Source organism: Pongo abelii, chromosome 10 (genome assembly GCF_028885655.2).
Source record: "Pongo abelii isolate AG06213 chromosome 10, NHGRI_mPonAbe1-v2.0_pri, whole genome shotgun sequence".
Taxonomy (NCBI): domain Eukaryota; kingdom Metazoa; phylum Chordata; class Mammalia; order Primates; family Hominidae; genus Pongo; species Pongo abelii.
Window position 1 is genome coordinate 99882171 of NC_071995.2, and position 23279 is coordinate 99905449.

Below are 23279 nucleotides of genomic sequence, written 5' to 3' on the forward strand. Positions count from 1 at the left end.
TGACACAGAAAATGTTGATGCTATAATACCAACAACAATTTGAAAGTGCTATGTCCACTTTCTCAACTCTGATTACCTCCTCAATCCATGCATATTTCACTTCCTTTCTTTCAACTAGACTGTACTTATCAAGGTCACCAGTGACCTTCACCTTGTCAGATCCAGCAACCACTTCTCTATCCTCGAATTTGCAGTATAGTTGGCCACCAGCTCTGCTTCCATGCCATAACTAGTCTGTTTCTACCTTACTGGCTCTCTTTCCCAGTCGCAAATGCCTCACACTTGAGGTATTTAGGTGTATTTAAGTCACGTCTGCAGCCCAGACTGCTACAGTGAGCTCTGTACAACAATGTATCCAATTGTCTACTTAACATCACTCCTTGACTAAAATGTAAGCATCTCAGACCAAGTATTTCCAGTCTGGGTGTGGTGGCTCACCCCTGTAATCCCAGCACTTGGGGAGGCCAAGCCAAGAGGACTGCTTGAGTCCGGAAGTTTGATACCAGCCTGGGCAATATAACAAGATCCCATCTCTACAAATAATAATAATAATAACAAAAGAGCTGGGTGTGGTGGTGCATGCCCATAGCCCTAGCTACTTGGGAGGCTGAGGTGGGAGGCTCACTTTAGCCCAGGAATTGGAGGCTGTGAATATTTTCAAATAATTATTAATACTATTATTGCCTTTCTCGTTCGGCTCCCAGAACAGTACCTGGTCCACAGAGGACTCTCAAGAAATAGTTGCTGAATGAATGAATGAATGTAAAATGGGGTAAATAATTATATTTTTAAATTATTTTTTTAAATTGTACATATATATAACTGTACAATTTAACAACACGCTATGTGTAGACATTAAAGTGATGGGAAAAACACCAAACATTAACAGTGGTTGTGCGTGAAATTAAAAGATTTTTCTTTAAAACTCCTTCTCTATTTTTCAATTTTATTTACAGCGTAGTGGTTAAGAATACCAAAATTTAGAGTCTGAGTAAAGACTGCCAGTTACCAGCTGCACAACCTTGGTTTCCTCTTGTGTTAAATTGGCTTAAAAATATACACAGTACCGGCCGGGCGCGGTGGCTCACACCTGTAATCCCAGCACTTTGGGAAGCCGAGGCGGGCGGATTGCCTGAGCTCAGGAGTTCGCGACCAGCCTGGGCAACAAGGTGAAACCCCGTCTCTACTAAAACACAAAAAAATTAGCCGGGCGTGGCGGCGGGTGTCTGTAGTCCCAGCTACTTTGGACGCTGAGGCAGGAGAACTGCTTGAACCCGGGAGGCGGAGATTGCAGTGAGCCGAGATCGCGCCACTGCACTCCAGCCTGGGAGACAGAGTGAGAGTCCGTCTCAAAAAAAAAAAAAAAAAAAAAGTATATATCTATATATAGACATATAGATAGACTCAGTACCTCCTTTGTATTAACATCCCTAATAAGCTTTACTTTGAAATTATGGATGAAAGGATCTTTGCACGGTGCAGGGTACATAGTGAGGGGCAGTAATGTTAGTTGATAATGATGACAGGTATATTTTATTTTATAATGAAAATACATTGGTCTTCTAAACCTTTACCGAAGGGGGTGAAAAGAACACCTCACCCAAACGCCCGCCCTTATGTGCGCAGCCCCGCCTCCTGCAGGCCCCCCGCCAAAGGGTGCGCCTGCGCCTTTCTTTTTTTCCCGTCCACGTGACCCACTCAGGCTCCTCCTTGTCTTCAACATGGTGGCGCCCAGGGGCTCAAGCCGCACGTGAGAAAGTCTGGGCATCTGGGAATCGGAGAGTACCGCCTGTGAGCCGCTTTCCCCTCCTTACTGTCGGTTGCATCCCTTCGACCCTCCCGAGGCCGTCGCGGGCCACTCCTCCTCTGCAGCCATGAAGACAAAGCCCGTTTCCCACAAGACCGAGAACACCTACCGGGTGAGCGCGGGAGCTTGGGCAGGGAGTCGCGAGTCTCCGCTGCCTCAGTCGTGAGATAGGCTCTGAGCGAGACTCCAGGGGCCTCAGACTTCTAGGCCGAGCGTGTCACTTGCCTGGAGGCTCCGGCGAAAGAGGGAGACACTGGATGTAGTAAACATGGGTTGGGGGAGGAAAGAAGTCTGGACAGCAAGTTTCACCCATGTTTTATGGGGTCTGGCCAGTCCTGGGAATTTCTTGTAGTCCAGAATTAAATTCACTATTCCGGGAGATTGCTTAGGACCGATTCTCCCCTGCTCTTTTATCTTTAAAGACCGAATTGGGCGAGCCGGCTGACGGTGAGTGATTCCCAGCTAAGGGCAAATATACAGCGCTTTCTCTGTTTGCCCCTTGATAGATTGTTTCCAGGTCTTCGTTAGGATACAATCATAGGTCTGTATATGTTTAAAAACACTTTTATTGCGCGACTTTGCTAGGTCCCCATGCTTATGGGAGGGTATGAAACCTAACAGATCTAGCGAGACTAATTGCCAGCATCCACCTAGGCTCACCAGTCTAGCAATGGAAATTTTATTTGAAATGACATAGCTGAGAGAAATTATGCAAACATATAGATGTATTCATTATCTTTGAACAGTGATGCAGTACATTTGTTTACGGCCCTGTGTTTTTCAGTTTATTTTTCCACTTATCCTTTGTGATTAGAGATGCCTACATGCAGCATTCAAATAGATGTTAAAGATCTGATAAATATTAAATAATTATGTATCTTAAATATACTTTCCCTTCCAGTTTCTTACATTTGCTGAACGACTGGGGAATGTGAATATTGATATTATTCACCGGATTGATAGAACTGCAAGCTATGAGGAGGTAAGAGAATGTGATACTAGCCAATCTTCAAGTGTTCATGGTGTTTTAGTTTCTTCTGTTAGTAGAAGTGAATTGTTTTTCAAGGTATTCCTTTTTGGACATGAAATGCTTTAGACCTATGCTGTTTCATACAGTAGCCACATATGACAAATTGGATTTAAAGTAAATTAAAAATTTGAGAGTTGCTAACATATTAAATAAATACAGAATTGGAACATTTTCATCTTTGCAGGAAGTTCCATTGGGTGAAGCTCTGTTAGACAATTGACTTGACTTTCAGCTGGCTTTTGTGATTCTAGCCTCTCCCTTTCCCTTATGCATTCCAAGCACTGCTGCAGATCCATATTCCTGAAGCTATAACTTTAAAGTGATTTTGAGGAAGCCGTTTTCCCGGGGCTTAATTTTCTCCTTTATAAAAATAAAGGGGCTAGACTACATAATATTTTCCAGTTCTAACCATACTCTGACTCTGTCATCCCTTTATTTTATTTTTATTTATTTATTTATTTATTTATTTATTTTGAGACGGAGTCTTGCTCTGTCTCCAGGTTGGAGTGCAGTGGCATGATCTTGGCTCACTGCAATCTCCGCCTCTCAGGTTTAAGCAATTCTCCTGCCTCAGCCTCCCAAGTAGTTGGGATTACAGGTGCGTGCCACCACACCCAGCTAATTTTTGCATTTTTAGTAGAGACGGGGTTTCACCATGTTGACCAGGATGGTCTCAATCTCCTGACCTCGTGATCTGCTCACCTTGGCCTCCGAAAGTGCTGGGATTACAGGTGTGAGCCACCACGCCCGGCCTTGTCATCCCTTTATGCAGAAGTCTTTTTCTGCATCATGTCGTTATTCCTCCTAGCCTTTTAAGGTCCTATGTAACATGCCTATACCTTGGAGATCCAATCTCAGTTCTTAATATTCTTCTTTACTATAATCAGACTCCACTCACTGTGTCTTTGAATGCATTATCTCCACCGTGTAAATTCAATGTGTTAAATGATGTCATCTAGGTGAGGACATTGTGGTTTGAAAACTCATAGTAAAGGGAACCTAACCTACATTCTTTAGGGGTGTCAAAAAAAGGTGATCTAGATGAGGCGACACCTGAATTTTGTTTATATAGGTTTTAGCATGGTAAAGAGGACAGGAAAGGCTGTTCCAGGCTGAGGGAGAAGTCTATATAAAGGAACAGGAGCTAGAGAATGCATGTCACATTCAAGAAACTGCAAAGCAGTCCAATGTGGTTATAGGTGTGTATAGGGTGTTCTTTTTGTATTCATGGTGACTGGGATGGGACAAGGGGGCAGCTGGTGAGATAAAGCTGGAGAGGTAGGCAAGGATCATAAAGGGCTTCATATGTGAAGCTAAGTTGGGGTTTTATCCTGAAGCTGTAGGGACTTAGAGTTCTAGGACTGTAAGCAGGGGCATGAATGACATGATCAGGTTTAAATTTTCAATCTCTCTGGCTTTAGTGTGGAGAAAAGAGCAGGACTGCAGTTCTGCATCATGTCATGATTCCTCTGCTAGCCTTTTAAGGTCCTGTGTAACATGCCTTTAACTTGGAGATCCAATCTCAGTTGTCCAGTTGTGAGGATTTGACTGTCTTCTAAGTAAGAAATGATTATGGTAGCAGCAATCAAGATAGAGAGAAGAGAAAGATTCCAGAGATGTTGAGGAAGTAGAATGAATGGATAGTACTTGTGACCTACTGGGTTTGCAGCAAGGAAGATAATGAGGTTAAGGCTGAATGGTTGAGGATGTTACTCATCAAGATATATTTATAGGTAAAGGAGCACAAGGTTGTAAAGATAAGATAATTAATTCCATTTGGGGCTTGAGTTTGAAATACCTGAGGCCATCCAAATGATAGTGTCCAAAAGATGTTTGTATATATGGATCTGGAGTATAGGTGACTTCAGAGGTGAAATTACAGATTTGGCATTTAGAATATGATTAATAGTTTAAGCCACAGGAGAGGTTGAAAGTATCAAGAGGTAGTGTTAAGGAGGCAGAGAAGACAGCCTGAAATTAGAATCCTGGACTGGATGGTCCAGAATGGCCTCTGTCACGTGTCTGGCAGTTGGCTGTGGCTTGTTGATCTTGGTTCTTTTCATGGCCTCTTATTCCCCGATAAACTAGACTAGGCTTCTTTTCATGGTGGCAGAATCTTTTCAATAGAGTGAAGGCAGAAGCTGTCAAGGCCTCATAAAGTTTTGCTTTGGTCATCAGAGTCACTTTCATTGCATGTTATTAGTCAAAGCAAGTCAGGAGCCAGGCCAGATTCAAAGGGTGAGGAAATAGACTCCGTCTCATGGTGAAAGAAGCTCCAGAGTTACCTTGCAAAAGGACGCGACATGGTCTCTCACACATAGCTGGCATGTGCCAGGTCTGTGCTGATCTAGAAATGCGTTCTGCATTTAAATTTTAAACTGTGTGGCGTATTTTCCTTCTGCCTTAAAGGACATGAAAATGCCTTAAAGGACATGAAAACAACAACAAAAAATTTTTTAATATTTTTACTTTTGAAAAATAGAGATAGGATCTCGTGTTGTTGCCTAGGCTAGTCTCAAACTCCAGGGCTCGAATGCTTTTCCTGCCTCAGCCTCCCAGTGTTGGGATTATAGGCATTAGCCATTGTCCCCAGCCTAAAACAAAATTTAATGGGATTCTTTCTTTTCTGCCATTTTTTTTAATTTTTAGTTTTTAATTTTTGTGGTTACATAGTATCTATTCTGCCTAACTATTGATTTTAAAGATTTCCAAAGAACAGTTTAAGGATTTTTTTTTTTTTTTTTGAGATTGTAGATTTGGCATGCTGTTTGCATGTGTGCTTATGTGTTTATTCTCTCTTTTTCTCTCTCTCTCTATAAATACGTATTTGTATTTATTTTTATTTTTATTTCAACTTTGATTTTAGATACAGGGGGTACCTGTGCAGGTTGGTTACATGAGAATATTGTGTGATGCTGAGGTTTGGAGTATGGATCCTGTCACCCAGGTAGTGAGCATAGTACCCAACAAGTAGTTTTTTTTTAACCCATCCCCACTTCCGCCACCCTCTAGTAATCCACAGTGTCCATTGTTCTTATATTTATGTCTAGGTGTACTCAATATTTAGCTCCCACTTCTAAGTGAGAACATGCAGTATTTGGTTTTCTGTTCCTGTGTTAATTTGCTTAGTATTATGGACTCCAGCTGTATCCATATTGCTGCAAAGGACATGATTTCATTCTTTTTTAAGGCATATAGTATTCCATGGTGTGTATGTACTATATTTTCTTTATCCAACCTACTATTGTTGGATACCTGGGCCAATTCAGTGTCTTTGCTATTGTGGATAGTGCAGAGATGAACATACGAATGCATGTTCTATCTTTTTGGTAGAATGATTGTTTTGGGGGGGTATGCATTTACTTATACATCTATACACACATATACATACATACATGTATGATAATTTATTGGCTTTACCTTTCAAAGTACAAAGTAATTGATACCATGTTAACAAGTTAAGTAACATAGTGGTAAACTTATGAAAAGCCCATTATCTCACTCCTCCCGCCCCTAATTCCCAAGGAAGCCAACACTGACAGTTCAGTATAGTTGTATTCTTCCATACTGTCCTCTCATGTTTGTATGTACAAACATTTATAGAGGGTTTTTTGTTTTTGTTTTTTAAGGAAAATTGAATCCTACCATACCCTCTCACTGCATAACTTGCTTTTATCATTTTGGGGGCATATCATCCGTGTAGTTCTAGTTCAATAGAGATATAACTCTTTTCAGTAGCCACATAATATGCCTAGTATATATAGACCACAGGATATTCCATCCATTTTCCTATTGTCGGATATTTTAGCCTGTTTAATGTTTCCCCACACTGTAGTTAAGCTGAATAAACATCTTTTACTTATAGGCTTGCAAACTTTATAAGAACTACCTGGGTCAAAGAGCATAACTATTTTGAATTTTAGTAGGAATGCCATATTACTTCTTTATAAGGTTGTAGTAATTCATATTTCTAAAAGCAGATTGAAGGAACTGTAAAGAACCAACACCTTATTCTTTGCCTGAAGTTATAAAAAAACACAGAAAATAATTTTCCTTTAGTGGACAATATATATAGGCTCCAGAAAATTATTGCTGCAACCAAATCAACAACACAATATTTTATAAATGGTCTATTGATAACTTCTGATTGCTTTTTAAAGTGTGTTACTTAATGGCCTGTTTTAAAAAACTAAAAGGAGTTCTTAAACTCTTCAGTATCATTGTCTTAAGATATTAATATATCATTATTCTATTTACCTTGATCATTGCCTTCTTAGAGTTATTTGATTAATGGACTGCTTTAATCTTGACAGGAGGTTGAAACCTACTTTTTTGAGGGTCTGCTGAAATGGAGAGAATTAAACCTCACAGAACACTTTGGTATTTTCTATTTTGTTTCTATTTTATTCACCCATAGTTTGCACTTTATATGTTCCATACAGCTGAATAGTGGTGTGATAGAAAAGAACATATTTTTTTTTCCCCCCACTCAGGGAAATTTTACAAAGAAGTTATCGACAAATGCCAATCATTCAATCAGTTGGTCTATCATCAAAACGAGATAGTTCAGAGTTTGAAGACTCACCTGCAAGTTAAGAACAGTTTTGCCTATCAACCCCTTTTGGAGTAAGTAGCATCTTGAGAGAAAGCTCATAACTATATTTGTCTGAGTTTTAAGAAAGATTGTGTTTCAAAGCTACATATGCCTCAGATCAGGTGCTCATAATTTAGAAACAAGAAGGATTTTCCTTTCCTGTTAGGAATGGGTGCATTACCATAAAGTAGAATCTTGGGGTATAATTTTGCATTTGTTATATACTAAGATAATCCCATTTTTCTTTGACACTATAGGAACAGTTGGCTACAAATTGTGATGGAATGTAACTTCTTGCCTGATTTCTTTGCTGAGGTCTTAAGATTTAAAGAATTTTATACATTTTCAGACTTGATTTAGAAGTATTTTTATTTAATTAATCCTATGATCATAGGCCACCTACTATCGTTAAGTAGATTTGTAGCCTTTTAAAAAAATCCACATAATCAGTTGCTTCTTTTTTTAATCCAGTTTGGTTGTACAGTTGGCACGAGATCTGCAGATGGATTTCTACCCACACTTTCCAGAATTTTTTTTGACTATCACCTCGATCCTGGAGACTCAGGACACAGAGTTGTTAGAATGGGCTTTCACCTCGTTATCATATCTTTATAAGTACCTGTGGAGACTGATGGTGAAGGACATGTCCAGTATATACAGGTAACCCATTTCTCTCTCTAGTATGTTTTTAATTGTCTGCTTCTTTTTCCCTGGCTTCTTTCTGACTCCAAACCACTTTGCCAGCTCAGTCCTAATTGTTTCCATGTACAAAGCTGATTCTCCAGCCAAAGTGGTCCACAATCTAGTCTGCCAGTCTGAGTTGCCATGACCATCTCTCCTCTCCAGCTACTGAAAGTTTACCCACCCATGAAGGCCTGACTTGGTCCCTACAGCCTCCACAAACAGGCACCTTTGCCAGAAGTATTAATAACATTTTATACTCTCTATCCTCTTGGCATTTTTTAACCACCTGTGTCACACAACTTTTACCAGAATTGTTTGATTATAATGTATTGCTGTCCTCTCTACACCTGGTATAAGGGAGGTTTAAGACAGGTTAAGAACCCTGTTTTAAACATTGACATTTCCCCAGCCACTAACACTTACTAAGCTGAAAGAGACACTCAGTATTTGTGAGTAAATGTGGACAGGGAAAGAGAATGAATTTTGTAGTAGCCTTTTGTTTAAAGTAAGCAAAGATTGTCTTATTATCTGTTTAAGTCTGGGGTTTGGTGGGATTTTCCACTTGGTCTTCTGGTTGTTTTCATGTTCTATAATTGCCATGGGAATGTTTAATATCAGTCATCAGCCCCTTACCCCCCAATAAATGGTGTGTGCATGGTATGGGACAATAGACTTTGTTTTATGCCACCCCTTTCACTCAGCCCACGCACTTCTCTTTTAGGAACTTTGAATGAAGAAAGAGAAAGAAATCTTTTTCCAGCTTTCACTAGTTCCCTATGAAGCTTTTGGTCAAATATGTTAGAAACCAATATTATTTCATTAAACAACCAACAAGGTCTTTGGGGAATAATTGATTTAGTTTTATGACTTAAGCTGTCATAAAAGCTGCCACTTTTATGTCTCCTAAGTCAGGCTCATCAGTTCTAAATTTATTTGCTTTCGGTATGACAACTTCAGTAGCCTGGCTATTTTCACTTGTATTACTGAAACTGAACTCAACACGTTACTGTTAAATCAACTCCTCTTATCTGTACATTCATTCAAGTGTTCAGTAAATAGGTATTGAGTGTCTGCCGTATGCCAGGCCCTGTTTGGTTGCCCATTTTCTGTCATTAATACTAACATTCTTCCTGTCTCTGAGTTTTGGCATATCAGAGGCATCACTAACCCAGTTGTCTTCAGAGGTGTCCAAATCCTTTTGATTCTGTCATTCACGCATTTGCTCAGTGAATATTTATTGGACACTGTCTGTATGTCAGGCACTTGAGATACAGTCACAGATAAAACAGATAAAAATCCCTCTTCTCACAAAGTTTACATTTTAGCAGGGGGAGAACATCTTGGGCACATGCCCAGCAAGAAGTCGTGGGTGGCCGAGCAGCCTGTAGAAGGGTGAGAGTAGCTAAGCGATGTCAGAGAAGCAGTAGTCAGGGGCCAGATCATCCAGGGCCCTGTGGACCGCTGTAAGGTCTTCGGCTTCATTGCGGGAACTCCTGAAATGTCTACTGGGTTCATCCCTTGCCATTTCCCTCTCCTTCCAGTCTCTTTCATGCCTGTTAGCCCAAGCTTGTATGACTTGAGCAGTTTTCTGATTGAATTACCAGACTCTTCTTTCCTCCTTTATTTTATCTTGTATATTGCTGCCAAATTAGTCTTTCTGGAAATAGTCATTTCTCATTCAGCCAACATTTATTAGTACCTGCTGTCAGCAAGAAACTATTAGGTACTGGGGTTATGAGAAAATTGGAGAGATATATTCCATACCCTTCTATCATTAGGGAGACCAAATTGAACAATGTGATTATATATAAGTAATTATTTAGTTATAGATGCATGGCTGCTTGACCTTGAGCAAGTTGCTTATGCTTTCTGCCTCATTTTCATTATCTGTAGAATGGGGGGATTATAATAGTACCCATCCCATAGAGTTATTGTGCTGATTAAATGGAGTAACACAGAGTAAACGCTTATACAGATGTAAGCTAGACCTGTCTGCCTGACCAACTTTATCCATAGCTGCCCTCCTCTACTGTATCATCTTTCCTCTTTTAGATGGACCAGCCTCCTTGTCATGACCATGATCATTTCCACCTGCCTCATCTTTGCTCTTGCTTTTATACCAATAATATGGACTGCAGTCCCCACCTAATTCTTCTTTCATTCAGAGCTCATTACAAATTTCAACTTTTCCTGGAGTCTTGTTTGTAAAACCAGTACCACCAGTCCTAGGACTCTTCATGTCTGTGGTCAAGTCTTCCTTTCAACATGTGGGTGTCTCCATAAATTAATGAGATTTTAAATTTGTTTGATACCTGCTGTGTATTCCTCGCATACCTAGCACGTTGTTGCCCATATTGTTGACATGTAGTATGTATTTATTAAAATTATATGATTAATGAAATATATCTTATTTTTTTCATGTATAGCATGTACAGCACACTCCTGGCTCATAAAAAACTACATATAAGAAATTTTGCTGCCGAAAGTTTTACTTTTTTGATGAGAAAGGTTAGTCTGGTATTTTATCTGTTTGTTGCTAATCATCAAGAATCTGATGAATAGGCCAGGCGTGGTGGCTCATGCCTGTAATCCCAACACTTTGGGAGACCGAGGCAGGTGGATCACCTGAGGTCAGGAGTTGGAGACCAGCCTGACCAACATGGCAAAACCCCATCTGTACTAAAAATGCAAAAGTTAGCCGGGCGTGGTGGCGTGCACCTGTATTCTCAGCTACTCGGGAGGCTGAGACATGAGAATTGCTCGAGTCCAGGAGGTGGAAGTTGCAGTGAGCTGAGATCACACCACTGTACTCCAGCCTGGGCGACAGAGCAAGACTCCATATCACACACACACACATACACACACACACTAGTAATAATAATAATAATAATAATCTGATGAATAGAAGTGGATATCTTTTAAAAATGTGGTTATTATGGGCTAATTTTTTCTATGTATCTATATATATACTTAACAGAAATCTGTTACTATTTTGAATTTATCTCACAGTAAGACTTATTTGTTGCTCACAAATTGATGTGATCTAATTTGGGTCACTTGTATTGTTATTTAGGTTTGTGATAGCTTTCAGTGTGTATATATAAAAAATGCTCTCTAATTCAGGTCAGTAAATACATGAACTGTGACATTAATAAGAACTTTTCTAATAGTTTCCTGGAAGTAACTGGTAGCATGGTGTCATTTGTGTTTGTATAAAATATTCGTAGTAAATGTTAGAGGGTTTTTGTAACAAAAACATTAATATTAAATTTTTTATTTCATAAAATACAAATATTTTACTGTATACAATACAAAATACAAATGTATTTACTTTAAAAGATAGAATGTTGACTTCTGTAGTTTTTTTGTAGTACATATCTTCCCGTAATACCAATGAATTCACTTTTTTGTGTGACATTCCAAGTGAGAACACACTATTAGAGTAGTTTGAAATCATTACAAATGTCTGTTCCTTTCACAATTTTTTCCTAAGTATATTTAAATAAGAATATGTAGAATAGCAAATGAGAGTTCTTCATTTGGATATGTTTATGTTTGTGAATATAATTTTCCATTTCTACTTTATATTTTAGGTCTCTGATAAAAATGCACTTTTCAATTTAATGTTTCTTGATCTTGATAAACATCCAGAAAAAGTTGAAGGTGTTGGACAGTTGCTCTTTGAAATGTGCAAAGGAGTTAGAAATATGTTTCACTCCTGTACAGGCCAGGTACACAACGGGGAGGGGTGCTTAGAGTCTATGTGGATGGATGAAACAGAAAGTAGAAAAGAATGAGGCAAATGATGTGGAGGGAAGACAGCCTAGAGTAGATAGAAAGCACTAAATGGGGAGTGTTGGGTGTTCAGAAACAATGCTTACCCAATGTAGGCCTTGGACAGTGAGATGTTACTTACAGAGTCATTGATGTCTTCTTTATTTTGAATGCTAGGGGGTAAGATAAATTGATTAATGGGCAAGGGCAGGTCGGGAGGGAACAGTTGTAATGACAAAATTCCCATCCTATTTTAGAAGTTCCTTTTGGGACACATTATTTACCATCAAAGTTACCATATCCTTGACTATTCCACACCTGATTTTTAAGGTAGCTAATGTAATCAGAGTGGTGACTCCCAGAGCAATACTTGAAAATAAGAGTTTATATATTAATGTTAATGACTTGTATTCCCACAGGCAGTGAAGCTAATTTTGCGAAAGCTAGGACCAGTCACTGAAACAGAAACTCAACTACCATGGATGTTAATTGGAGAAACACTCAAAAACATGGTCAAATCCACTGTATCCTACATCTCCAAGGAACATTTTGGTACATTTTTTGAATGTTTGCAAGTGAGTTCTAATATTTAAGGATGGGTTTTTCATAAGGAGTCTAAGAATTTACTGTTTCTGCTCTCAGTTTTGCAAAGAACTCCTAGAAGTTATATTTTATAATTGTTTTATTTTTACTTCTAGACACATATTAAAATTTTCCTTCCCTCTGCCCCCTGTGCTATTTTTTATTTGATATGTTATCTTGAGATGCAGTAGAAGGCTCTGGAGCCAGACTGCCTATTTGAGTCTTGACCCTTCCACTTACTGCTAGTGTAACCTGGGAAGATTATTTGAAATCTCGATTCCCCAGTCTCTTCAGATAATAAATGGGGGTAGTAATATTCTCTCCCTTGGGGTTGCTGTGAGGATGATGAGTGAATACTTGTAAAAAACTTAGAATGGGCCGGGCACAGTGGCTCACGCCTGTAATCCCAGCACTTTGGGAGGCCAAGGTGGGTGGATCACCTGAGGTTGGGAGTTTGAGACCAGCCTGAACAACATGGAGAAACTCTGTCTCTACTAAAAATACAAAATGGCGCATGCCTGTAATCCCAGCTACTTGGGAGGCTGAGACAGGAGAATCGCTTGAACCTGGGAGGCAGAGGTTGCCGTAAGCCGAGATTGCGTCATTGCACTCCAGCCTGGGCAATAAGAGTGAAACTCTGTCTCAAAAAAAAAGAAAGACTTAGAACAATGCACTCAGCCAATGTTAGCTGTTATCATTAGTGACTCCTGGTAAATGTATCTTTTTCTTCCAAAGCAAAAGAATGGGAAAAGTTGAACTGTCCCACAGTTTTTATTGTTGGATTAACAGTTGAGTTTGATACTTTATAGTTATTCTCTCTGTTAAATTCTTTGTTTGCAGGAATCGCTCTTGGATCTACATACAAAAGTAACAAAAACTAACTGTTGTGAAAGTTCTGAACAGATTAAAAGGTTGTTGGAAACATACCTTATACTTGCAAAACATGGAAGTGGGACAAAGATAACCACGCCTGCTGATGTCTGTAAGGTGAGTTCCCAACTTAATATGCTCGGTGGCTCATGCCTGTAATCCCAGCACTTTGGGAGGCTGAGGCGGGCGGATCACGAGGTCAGGAGATCGAGACCATCCTGGCTAACACGGTGAAACCCCATCTCTACTAAAAATACAAAAAATTAGCCGGGCGTGGTGGTGGGCGCCTGTAGTCCCAGCTACTCAGGAGGCTGAGGCAGGAGAATGGCGTGAACCCGGGAGGCAGAGCTTGCAGTGAGCCGAGATCGCGCCACTGCACTGCAGCCTGGGCAACAGAGCGAGGCTCTGTCTCAAAAAAAAAAAAAAAAAAAATATGCTCGAGAGTCTGTTTTTTAAAAGCTGATTGCTGAGTATGCATTGTTTTTTCTTTTTGCAGGTGTTATCTCAAACACTGCAAGTAGCCAGTCTCTCCACATCTTGTTGGGAGACCCTCTTGGATGTAATTTCTGCTTTGATCCTGGGTGAAAATGTTTCCTTGCCGGAGACCCTCATCAAAGAAACCATAGAAAAAGTAATTTACTTCAACAAATATTAATTGAGCAGTTAACAATATGTTTAGCATTGAGTAACCTTCTGAGGAATACAAGTAAAGTGTGGCAAAGGCTCTGCCCTCAAGGAATTTATAATCTTGTTAAGGAAATGGGAATTGCATGCAGTAATGTAAATAAGCAAAATAAAGTGTGATAAATGCTAAATTTATATAGCAAATAAGCAAAATAAAGTGTGGCAAAAGCTAAATCTATATATATTCTGCAAATATGTAGAGCTTACTGTGTGCTGGGTATGAGCTGGGTGTTCCAGGGTGAACAGTGATGCCTGCAGGTTTTGATAGTTGTTGGAGAAATGGAGCCTGGAACCAAGTAGTTATAGTCTAGCGAATTTGTCTATTGGAGATATATTGAATTATAACTATTAATTCTACCTGGGGTTGAGGAACAGAGAAAGCTTTTCAAAGGACTTGTATTTGTGATAGTCCTTGAAGGTTGAAAAGCAGTCTGCCAGTCAGAAGCGGGGTTAAAAATACTAAGAGAGGGAACAGGAAAGACATGTGTTTCATAAATGTTTGCAGTCTGGGCACATGGACACATGATATAACATGATATCAGCAAAGCTCTGGCTTGGCTTTGAAAAGTTAGATTGGGTTTTTTTCTGCATTAATGGAGGACCCTGAAAGAATTTCAAGCAGGGATATGATTTGATGAGATTTGCTTTTTAGTGAATTTGAAAGTGGGATTGAAAATAGAAAGGTTGGTTAAGTTCTTTCTAGCTTAATGGAGCACAGCAGTACACTTTAAGGGAAGATATACGATCGTGCTGTTTGCCCTTTCATAATTCACTGTAGCTGGGCAAGAGTTGAGCAGCCTTTAGGCAGAGCCCTGTGTAATCAGCAGAAGCCCTTTGCATCTGTGGAAGCGCCTTTGGAGAAGGCTGGGCAACTGGACAGAGCACTGAGTGAAGTGTGCCTGCCATTCCCTTCTATAGCTGCTTGCTGGGGGGATGAGGAAAGTACTCTCTGTGTACTTACATTAATATTTTTTACCTTGGTCACAGATATTTGAGAGCAGATTTGAAAAACATTTAATTTTCAGTTTTTCTGAAGTCATGTTTGCCATGAAGCAGTTTGAGCAGGTAAGCAAGATACTAAGTTCAGAGTATTTTTAAAAACAAATCTGTCAAGAAAAAACGATCAGATTTGAAATCCTGTTCTTTCTGTTTGTTTCTTGAGAGGAACAGGATAAGTGCTTCATGTTTTAGTCAATATGTTTTTTAAAGAAATTATATTCAATTCTAGACTACCTGTTTTTTTAATAATCCTTTAGGTAGTTACAGAACCATGTGGTAAAATTGAAAAAACAGTTTAAGAAACTTTTATGTGAATTTGAAGCATAGAAAATAGTTTGTGAAACAATTTGCACTGGCGGAAGTTTGCAAATTGATTTCATTGCTCCAAAATAAGGTAACTGAGTGAGGGAGAAAATGTTCTTATCTAATCCTGAATTTATTTTATTTTTTTCTCTTCCCTCTCATCAAACACTTGCCCCTCCTCCTAACTAGTAACCCTACAGTATACGTCATGGAAACGTGTCTCTGTATCTGTCCTCTCAATATTCTTCCTTTTAGCCTTTAATACTATGTATTCTCATTTGCCTAAAAAGAACACTTTGGTACCTGTCCAAGATCTGTTTCTTTCTGCTCCATGAAGACTCTTCATCTCACTCTGTTTAACAACTGCATTTTTCCTTTCTCCCCTGTTCCCTTTGGTCTTTTTATTTTTTTAATCTTATTTTTATCCAAATACTACATATACATATGTAGTTTAGGTAGTCAAACCAGGTTAAACGGCAGTCATTTGTTTTCTGTTCCCATCTTATTAGGAGCCATTGGGTCTAATGATTTTTAGCTATTTTTTTTTCTTTTCTTTCTTTTCTTTTTTTTTTTTTTTTTTTTTTTGAGATGGAGTCTTGCTCTGTTCCCCAGGCTGGAGTGCAGTGGCGCGATCTTGGCTCACTGCAACCTCCGCCTCCCAGGTTCATGCCATTCTCCTGCCTCAGCCTCCCAAGTAGCTGGGACTACAGGTGCCCGCCACCACGCCTGGCTAATTTTTTGTATTTTTAGTGGAGACGGGGTTTCACCATGATAGCCAGGATGGTCTCAATCTCCTGACCTTGTGATCCGCCCGCCTTGGCCAGCTATTTTTTTCTTATATTTACTTTATACTTTTAAATCATCTGAATATACTGCTTTACCTTGGTTTGCTAGTTTTAGTTCTCATGTGTAGACTTCCTCCTATGGCAGATGGACTTTAGTTCCTTTATACCTCTCATGCTCCCAATAGAATTATATTAGAAATTTTGGTTGACTCCATATTCACCACATACTTATATAAACAAGGAGTATTTTATGATTATATGACCTTTTTGTATACATTCTCGTCTTTCTTTTTTTTTTTTTTCTTTTTTGTGTCGAGACATAGTCTTACTCTGTCACCCAGGCTGGAGTGTAGTGGTGCCATCTCTGCTCACTGCAACCTCCACCCCCTGGATTCAAATGATTCTCCTGTTTCAGGCTCCTGAGTAGCTGGGATTATAGTTGTGTGCCCCCACGCCTGGCTAATTTTTGTATTTTTAGTAGAGACGGGGTTTTACCATGTTGGCCAGGCTGGTCTCTAACTCCTGACCTCAGGTGATCTGCCTGCCTCGGCCTCCCAAAGTATTGAGATTACAGGCATGAGCCACCACACCTGGCCTCATTTTTCTTAGAGTTTATAATTGCCTCATTCTTTAAAAACTGGAAATTGTTTTCTTTGAATAGCTGGCCAATGAGTCTGTCTTCCAGCAGCTTTGTAAATGTCCTTCACATGACAAAACTGTCAGATAATTTAGCAGCTCAATTTTTCTTTTTCTTCTTTCTTGGAGACGTTTCTCCTGGAGCAAGTCCAGTCTAAATGCATTGCTTTCTCTGCCCAGTGCACAAATGTTGTACTGGGACTTCCTTTTGCTTCTCTCATTTCCTGGGTTCCGTGTTTTTCCCTTGTTATAGTTTAGTCTCTAATTTTGGTGGAATTTATTTTTCATAATTTCCTGGGGGTGGGGAGGGTTCATGGAGATAAAATATTGAGATTTAATAAATCTGAAAATGTCTTTATTCTCTCCTCACACTGCATTATTAGTAGGCAGGCTATAGAATTCTAGATTCTAAGTCATCCTTCCTCAGAGTTTTTAAGACATGGCTGCACAGTCTTTAATTTCCATTGTTCCTATGTAGAGATCTAATGCCATTGTGATTCTTGATCCTTTGTTTTTGGTCTAGTTTTTTGAATTGTTACAGTCTTCTCTTTATTATATCTGTTAATAAGTGTGATTTTTTTTTTTCTTAAATTTAGCTTTTTCTACCAAGCTTTCTGTCATATATTGTGAATTGCTTCTTAATTGATGATGCTCTAGTCAAAGACGAAGCTCTGGCCATTCTGGCCAAGCTCATTCTGAACAAAGCAGCACCTCCCACTGCTGGCTCGATGGCAATTGAAAAGTACCCTCTGGTTTTCTCAACGCAGATGGTGGGGTGAGTTCTGAGTTTTTATTCCTGTAATGATGATAAGATTACCCGTTTAAATATAATGTATCAAGAATACTGTAAAAAAATGAAGATCTATATATGTAACTGGAAAGATGTCCATGATAAGTTGTGTGAAAAAAGCAAGTTGTAGAGCTACACACATAGTACGTATAGTAGGATCTCATTTTGCAAGGTAAAGCAAAAAGTGTGTATGAACATAGAAAAACATGTGGAAGAATACACAAACCTGTTAACTTTGTTTTCATCAGAAGGATGGTAAGGGAAAGATAGAGGTGACTTAATTTTTTAACCATTTATTTTGAAATTATTGTAGATTCACGTGCGTTTGCAAGAAATAGCACAGAGAGGTTTCATATACTCTTCACTCAGATTCCCCCATTAGTACATCTTGCATAAGCATACTGCGATATCACAACTGTAGAATTGATATTGGTGCAATCCATCAATCTTATCAGATATCATCAGTTGTATGTGCACTCATCTGAGTGTGTATACTTATGTAGATATATAGTCGTATGCAGTTTTATCACATGTTGATTTATAACGACCACCAGAGTGAATATCTGGAACTGTTCCCTCACCACGAGGATTCCTCATGCTACCTTTTAATAACCACACTCCTGGCCAGGCGCAGTGGCTCACGCCTGTAATCCCAACACTTTGGGAGGCCGAGGCGGGCGGATCACAAGGTCAGGAGATCAAGACCATCCTGGCTAACATGGTGAAACCCTGTCTCTATTAAAAATACAAAAAATTAGCCAGGTGTGGTGGCAGGCACCTGTAGTCCCAGCTACTCGGGAGGCTAAGGCAGGAGAATGGCGTGAACCCAGGAGGCGGAGGTTGCAGTGAGCCGAAATCACGCCACTGCACTCCAGCCTGGGCGACAGAGCAAGACTCTATCTCAAAAATAAATAAATAAATAAAAATAAATTAAAAAATTATATACCTTTGTATTGTTTCAGTTGTTAAGTGTCATGGATTACTTTCTTAATTTCATTCAAAATGACACATTCTTTAGAAGTTAAAAACAAAGCTTATTTACATACATGAGAAGATTCATTGTATCATTTCTCAAATAGTTAAGTGGGTATGCGTCTAGAAATTGTAGCTTAGGAAACCAGTTGCCTTGTCATTCCTTTGTTTTTATACTTAATCTTCTTATTTCTCTTGGAGTAGTTAGACCTGTCGTTGTGTTTTTGGTTTGCTTTGAGGTGGAATTGATGGGCATTCCTTGAGTTTGTGCTGAATACTCGACTTTTAAATATCCATGGAGGTGGGAGTTACTGTCCCACAGTCACAGAGCAGAGCTAGCTTTTGAGTTTGATCAGCTTGAGATTCTGGAGGAACTTATTTTCTTTTTTAAATGTTGTATTTATTATTATTCTTATTCTTATTTTGAGACCAGGTCTTGCTCTGTTGCCGAGGCTGGAGTGCAGTGGCACAATCACGGCTCGCTGCAGCCTCGATCTCCAGGGCCCAAGCTATCCTCTCACTTGAGCCTTCCAGGTAGCTGGAACCATAGGCTCGCACCACCATGCCCAGCTAGTTTTTTAATTTTTGTAGAGACGAGGTCTCGCTATGTTGCCCAGGCTGGTCTCAAACTCCTGGACTCAAGTGATCTTCCTACCTTGGCCTTTCAAAGTGTTGGGGTTACAGGTTGAGCCACTGTGTTTAGCAAACTCATCTTAACACCTACTTACATCTTCTGTCTACCTTACAAATTGCTTCTCTATTAAAATATGCCAACAGAATCTTGTTGGTTTTTAAATGTATTGAATTCTGATTCCTGAGGAATGGGTAGTGAGTAACTCCGATAGAATTATTCCTTTGAAACTTTTCCCTTGATTTGTCAACACCCAAGCCCATCTCCAACAGGCAGATTCCTTGCACATGCCAAAACTGGGTTCTGTGCAGGGGGAGTGAAGCTGCTTTGTTGTTTAGCTTCCATGAGGTGAAGCTAAGGGACTGACTGAGACTGGGCATCAGACTTTCTTACCCCATCATCTCAGCCATCTCAGATCCTCCCAGGAAGGTGACGTGTTAAATAAATAAATTTCAATGTGCTAACTCATGGCAAGTTCTTCCACTTCTGTGTTTCTTTCTCTGCAAAAACACCCCTCTGCCACCCCCAACGGAGATATGGTATGTGTGAATGGTCACCTTTGTTTTGATTCCTTCTATGAAGATTTTAAAATCATTGTTTGAATATTACTAGTAACACTGTATCTACCCATCTCAGCAGTTTGCTGTGAGAAAAAATAAAGATAATAAATGTGAAAAGACTCTTTAGGAGATAAACTTATTGTCATTTGACAACTACTTACAGTATCAGGCACTGGATACTGGGGTGCAACAAGGAATAAGAAAAAAGTTCCTTCTTTTGGGGAAAGGAATGTGGTGAGGCAGGTGAGCAAATAAGCGAGATGATATCAGATCGTGATAAAAGAAGACAAAGCAGTATTGAGAGGGAGAGTGAATGGAGAGGGGTCACTTTCCAGAGAGGGGACGTTTGGTCCAATTTTAAGCTGGGAAGGATCCAGCCTTGCAAAGATCTCAGTGAGAAACTCTCCAGAGAGAAGGAAAAGTTAACTGCAGAGACTCTGGGACAGCAATAAGCTCAGCATGTTTGAAGTACAGAAAGAAAACCTCTGTGGTAAAGAGCGAGGAGGAGAGTGGGATGAGAGGAGATGGAGGTGGGCCAGGGTCAAATCATAGAGGGCCTTACAGGGTGACGTAAGGAGTATGGACTTCATTGGTGGAGCCATTGGCAGGTCTAGAAAACGGGAATGACGTGGCAACTAATGACTCATTTTTGTTTTTTAAAGCATCTCAGTATTTTGTAAGATTTTTGCAGATTGTTGAGTCGTGATTATTACTAAAAAGACTATATATATCAAGATGTGGTGACTTTAAGGAATTGATAATTAAATTAAATTAATTATCTATCATGATTTCCAAACACTAAACATCCTGGTAAGTATGAAACAAAAGAGAATGTAGCTTTTTGGTGAATTTTTTTTCTTTGTTTTTTTTTTTTCATTCCTGCCCCTACCTGACTGTTTTTTGGTGAATTTTAATGATAAAAAGGGCACAAGAGTAAAAACCTGATATTCCACTTCTATTGCATAACAAGCTAACCAAATGGGAGTTGGAGGATAAATTGTAAAAGAAATCATTTAACTTATGATTTCTGTGATTTTTCTTTTGATTAGATTTTTGTATTTCAAATAGGACCGAGGTATAGTACACTGGCAAAAATAAAAAGAGGCTAACAAGAATAGTACCAGAGTCACAGATATTCAAAACAGAATGTCATGTCGGAAAATGTCATTGAGCAACTGTGCATCTGATCAAAGCAGCAGGAGAAAATTACTTATATATCATAATCATTTTAGTGATATTTGTCAACTTCATCACAGTAACTTTGCAACATCATTCTACATTTGTGGAAAGTAGTAAAATTCATGTCAAAAAGGAAAGGGAGAATGGAGGAAGTCAGTTCATTCCAGTAAATTGCCAATCAAAAACATGCCCAGGAGCACAAAATTGAGAAATCATACTTAAAACTAGAAGAAACTTGGTTTAAGTTATAAAGCAAATTAAAATAGAAGTGAGAGGAAGTAGAGCCAGTGGAGTTGAAAAAGTTTCTCACTGAAAACTCAGTAAATGACTCACATTTGTTTAGCCCAGCCACCACCACCAATTCCTTCCCTCTAATGCTCCACAATGGTAAGAATCCAATTTTATTTCAGACTTCAGAGGGCAAGTTCGATTACATTCTCTGTTATTTTAAACATTTGTTTTTAATCCTTCAGATCCTATATAAAGCAGAAGAAGACTAGATCCAAGGGAAGAAACGAACAGTTTCCAGTATTGGACCATCTTTTATCTATAATTAAGTTACCCCCAAATAAAGATACTACTTACCTTTCACAATCTTGGGCAGCCCTCGTGGTGTTACCTCATATTAGGTAAGAAAATAAGCTATGTTTAATTTTGAAAGAGATAACATGCTGATTAAAATATGTTAGCCATTTCTTGCTGTTCTCTGAAACAAACCATTGAATGCCAGTTTGAACTTTTCCCTTTTTCTCCCCGCTTGGACAGACCTCTTGAGAAAGAGAAGGTGATACCACTCATCACCGGCTTCATAGAGGCACTCTTCATGAGTATTGACAAAGGGAGCTTTGGGAAAGGTCAGTTACAATCATCATTTGTTCTCTTCTCTTCTTTTCTGGCACACTCAAAGTAATTGTAAACACATGAGCTATTAGAGAATAATACTTACATTGTGTTCTGGCATAACCCCCTGGATGATAACTCTGGAAGAAATGAGGATATGAGGGGTGTGTCTCACTTGTACCACATAATGTGGTGACTGGGTCACGGTGGCTTGAGCATAAGGAAGGGGACATATCAAAAGGATGCCATGGCTTAGAAGGCCATTTGTTTTTGAGCCCCATACCAGGTCCTGTTTTTCATCTCCCACGTACATCTGACTCCTAGTATACACCTTATGCTCCAAGCAAATCCATTTGCTTACCCTGAGAAGACACATTCTTTTGCAACTTTTACAACTGTATGGCTGCCTTTGCCCATGTGTTTCCTCTGCATGGAGACCTTTCTAGGTCTTTGTCATTCAGTGAACTCTTGCTTATCTTTCAAAACTCAGCTCAGGCACAACACCTCTAGGAAGGCCTTTATGACTCTTCAGGCAGAATTAGACTGCCCTGCCCAAAACACCATTTCCTATTAGATACTTATATGTCTCCCCCACTAGCCTGCAAACAGCAATTCAAAAGCAATGATTTAATATTTTGTTTTACTCTAATGCAGAATTTTTTAAAAATCACGTGTATGTAGTGGTCGTTCATTCACTTAAATATTAATGTGCTACATTCTGTGTTAGATACTAAGCAGACGTATTAGAGAATAAAGTGGACTCGCTGCAGGTCAAGTGCTCTGTAGCCATATGTGACTGGTGGCTACTGTACTGGATTGTGGCGACATATTAGGACAAGTATTTTTACCATTGTAGAAAATTCTATTATATAGCACTGATCTAGAGCCTAGAGCAGGGACTGGTAAAATCTTTTTGTAAAGGACCAGACAGTAAATGTTTTAGGTCTTATGGGCCACATTCAGTCTTTGTGGCATATATATGTATATACACCCACACACACACATATATATATTTTTAAACAACCCCTTCAAAATGTAAAAAACATTTTTAGCTTGCAGTCCATATAGAAACAGGCTGCCTACCAGATCTGACTTGCAGACCGTATAGTTTGCTGACCTCTGGGCTAGAGACATAGTTTGCTGACCTCTGGGCCAGAGACTAAATGAGTGTTTAATTAATATCATTAATTATGTTGGATATCATGGCTTAGGCCTGTAATCCCAGCACTTTGGGAGGCTGAGGCAGGAGGATCACTTGAGGCCAGGAGTTCAAGACCAGCCTGGGAAACATAGTGAGACCCCCCCTCTGGCTCTCTATTTAAAAAAATAAGGCTGGGTGTGGTGGCTCATGCCTGTAATCCCAGCACTTTTCAAGGCCGAAGTGAGTGGATCACCTGAGGTCAGGAGTTTGAGACCAGCTTGGCCAACACGGGGAAACCCCATCTCTACTAAAAATATAAAAATTAGCTGAGTATGATAGCACATGCCTGTAATCCCAGCTACTTGGGAGGCTGAGGCAGGAGAATCACTTGAACCTGGGAAGTGGAGGTTGCAGTGAG

At 39.4% G+C, this 23279-nt stretch overlaps 1 protein-coding gene across 1 annotated transcript in view; it reads left to right on the forward strand.

Annotated features, from left to right (window-relative positions):
- Window positions 1-1696: 1696 nt before the first annotated feature.
- Window positions 1697-23279, forward strand: part of UTP20 (UTP20 small subunit processome component) — a 107415-nt gene continuing 85832 nt past the window's right edge. Inside the window, exons 1-14 of the mRNA XM_024257181.3 lie at window positions 1697-1919; window positions 2709-2789; window positions 7151-7217; window positions 7331-7463; window positions 7903-8091; window positions 10542-10623; window positions 11709-11846; window positions 12309-12464; window positions 13312-13458; window positions 13838-13972; window positions 15013-15090; window positions 17345-17523; window positions 21354-21509; window positions 21646-21734. Of these exons, the coding sequence (XP_024112949.2) occupies window positions 1875-1919; window positions 2709-2789; window positions 7151-7217; window positions 7331-7463; window positions 7903-8091; window positions 10542-10623; window positions 11709-11846; window positions 12309-12464; window positions 13312-13458; window positions 13838-13972; window positions 15013-15090; window positions 17345-17523; window positions 21354-21509; window positions 21646-21734 (1675 nt within the window). The 5' untranslated portion in view covers window positions 1697-1874. The remainder of the gene's footprint in view (window positions 1920-2708; window positions 2790-7150; window positions 7218-7330; window positions 7464-7902; window positions 8092-10541; window positions 10624-11708; window positions 11847-12308; window positions 12465-13311; window positions 13459-13837; window positions 13973-15012; window positions 15091-17344; window positions 17524-21353; window positions 21510-21645; window positions 21735-23279) is intronic.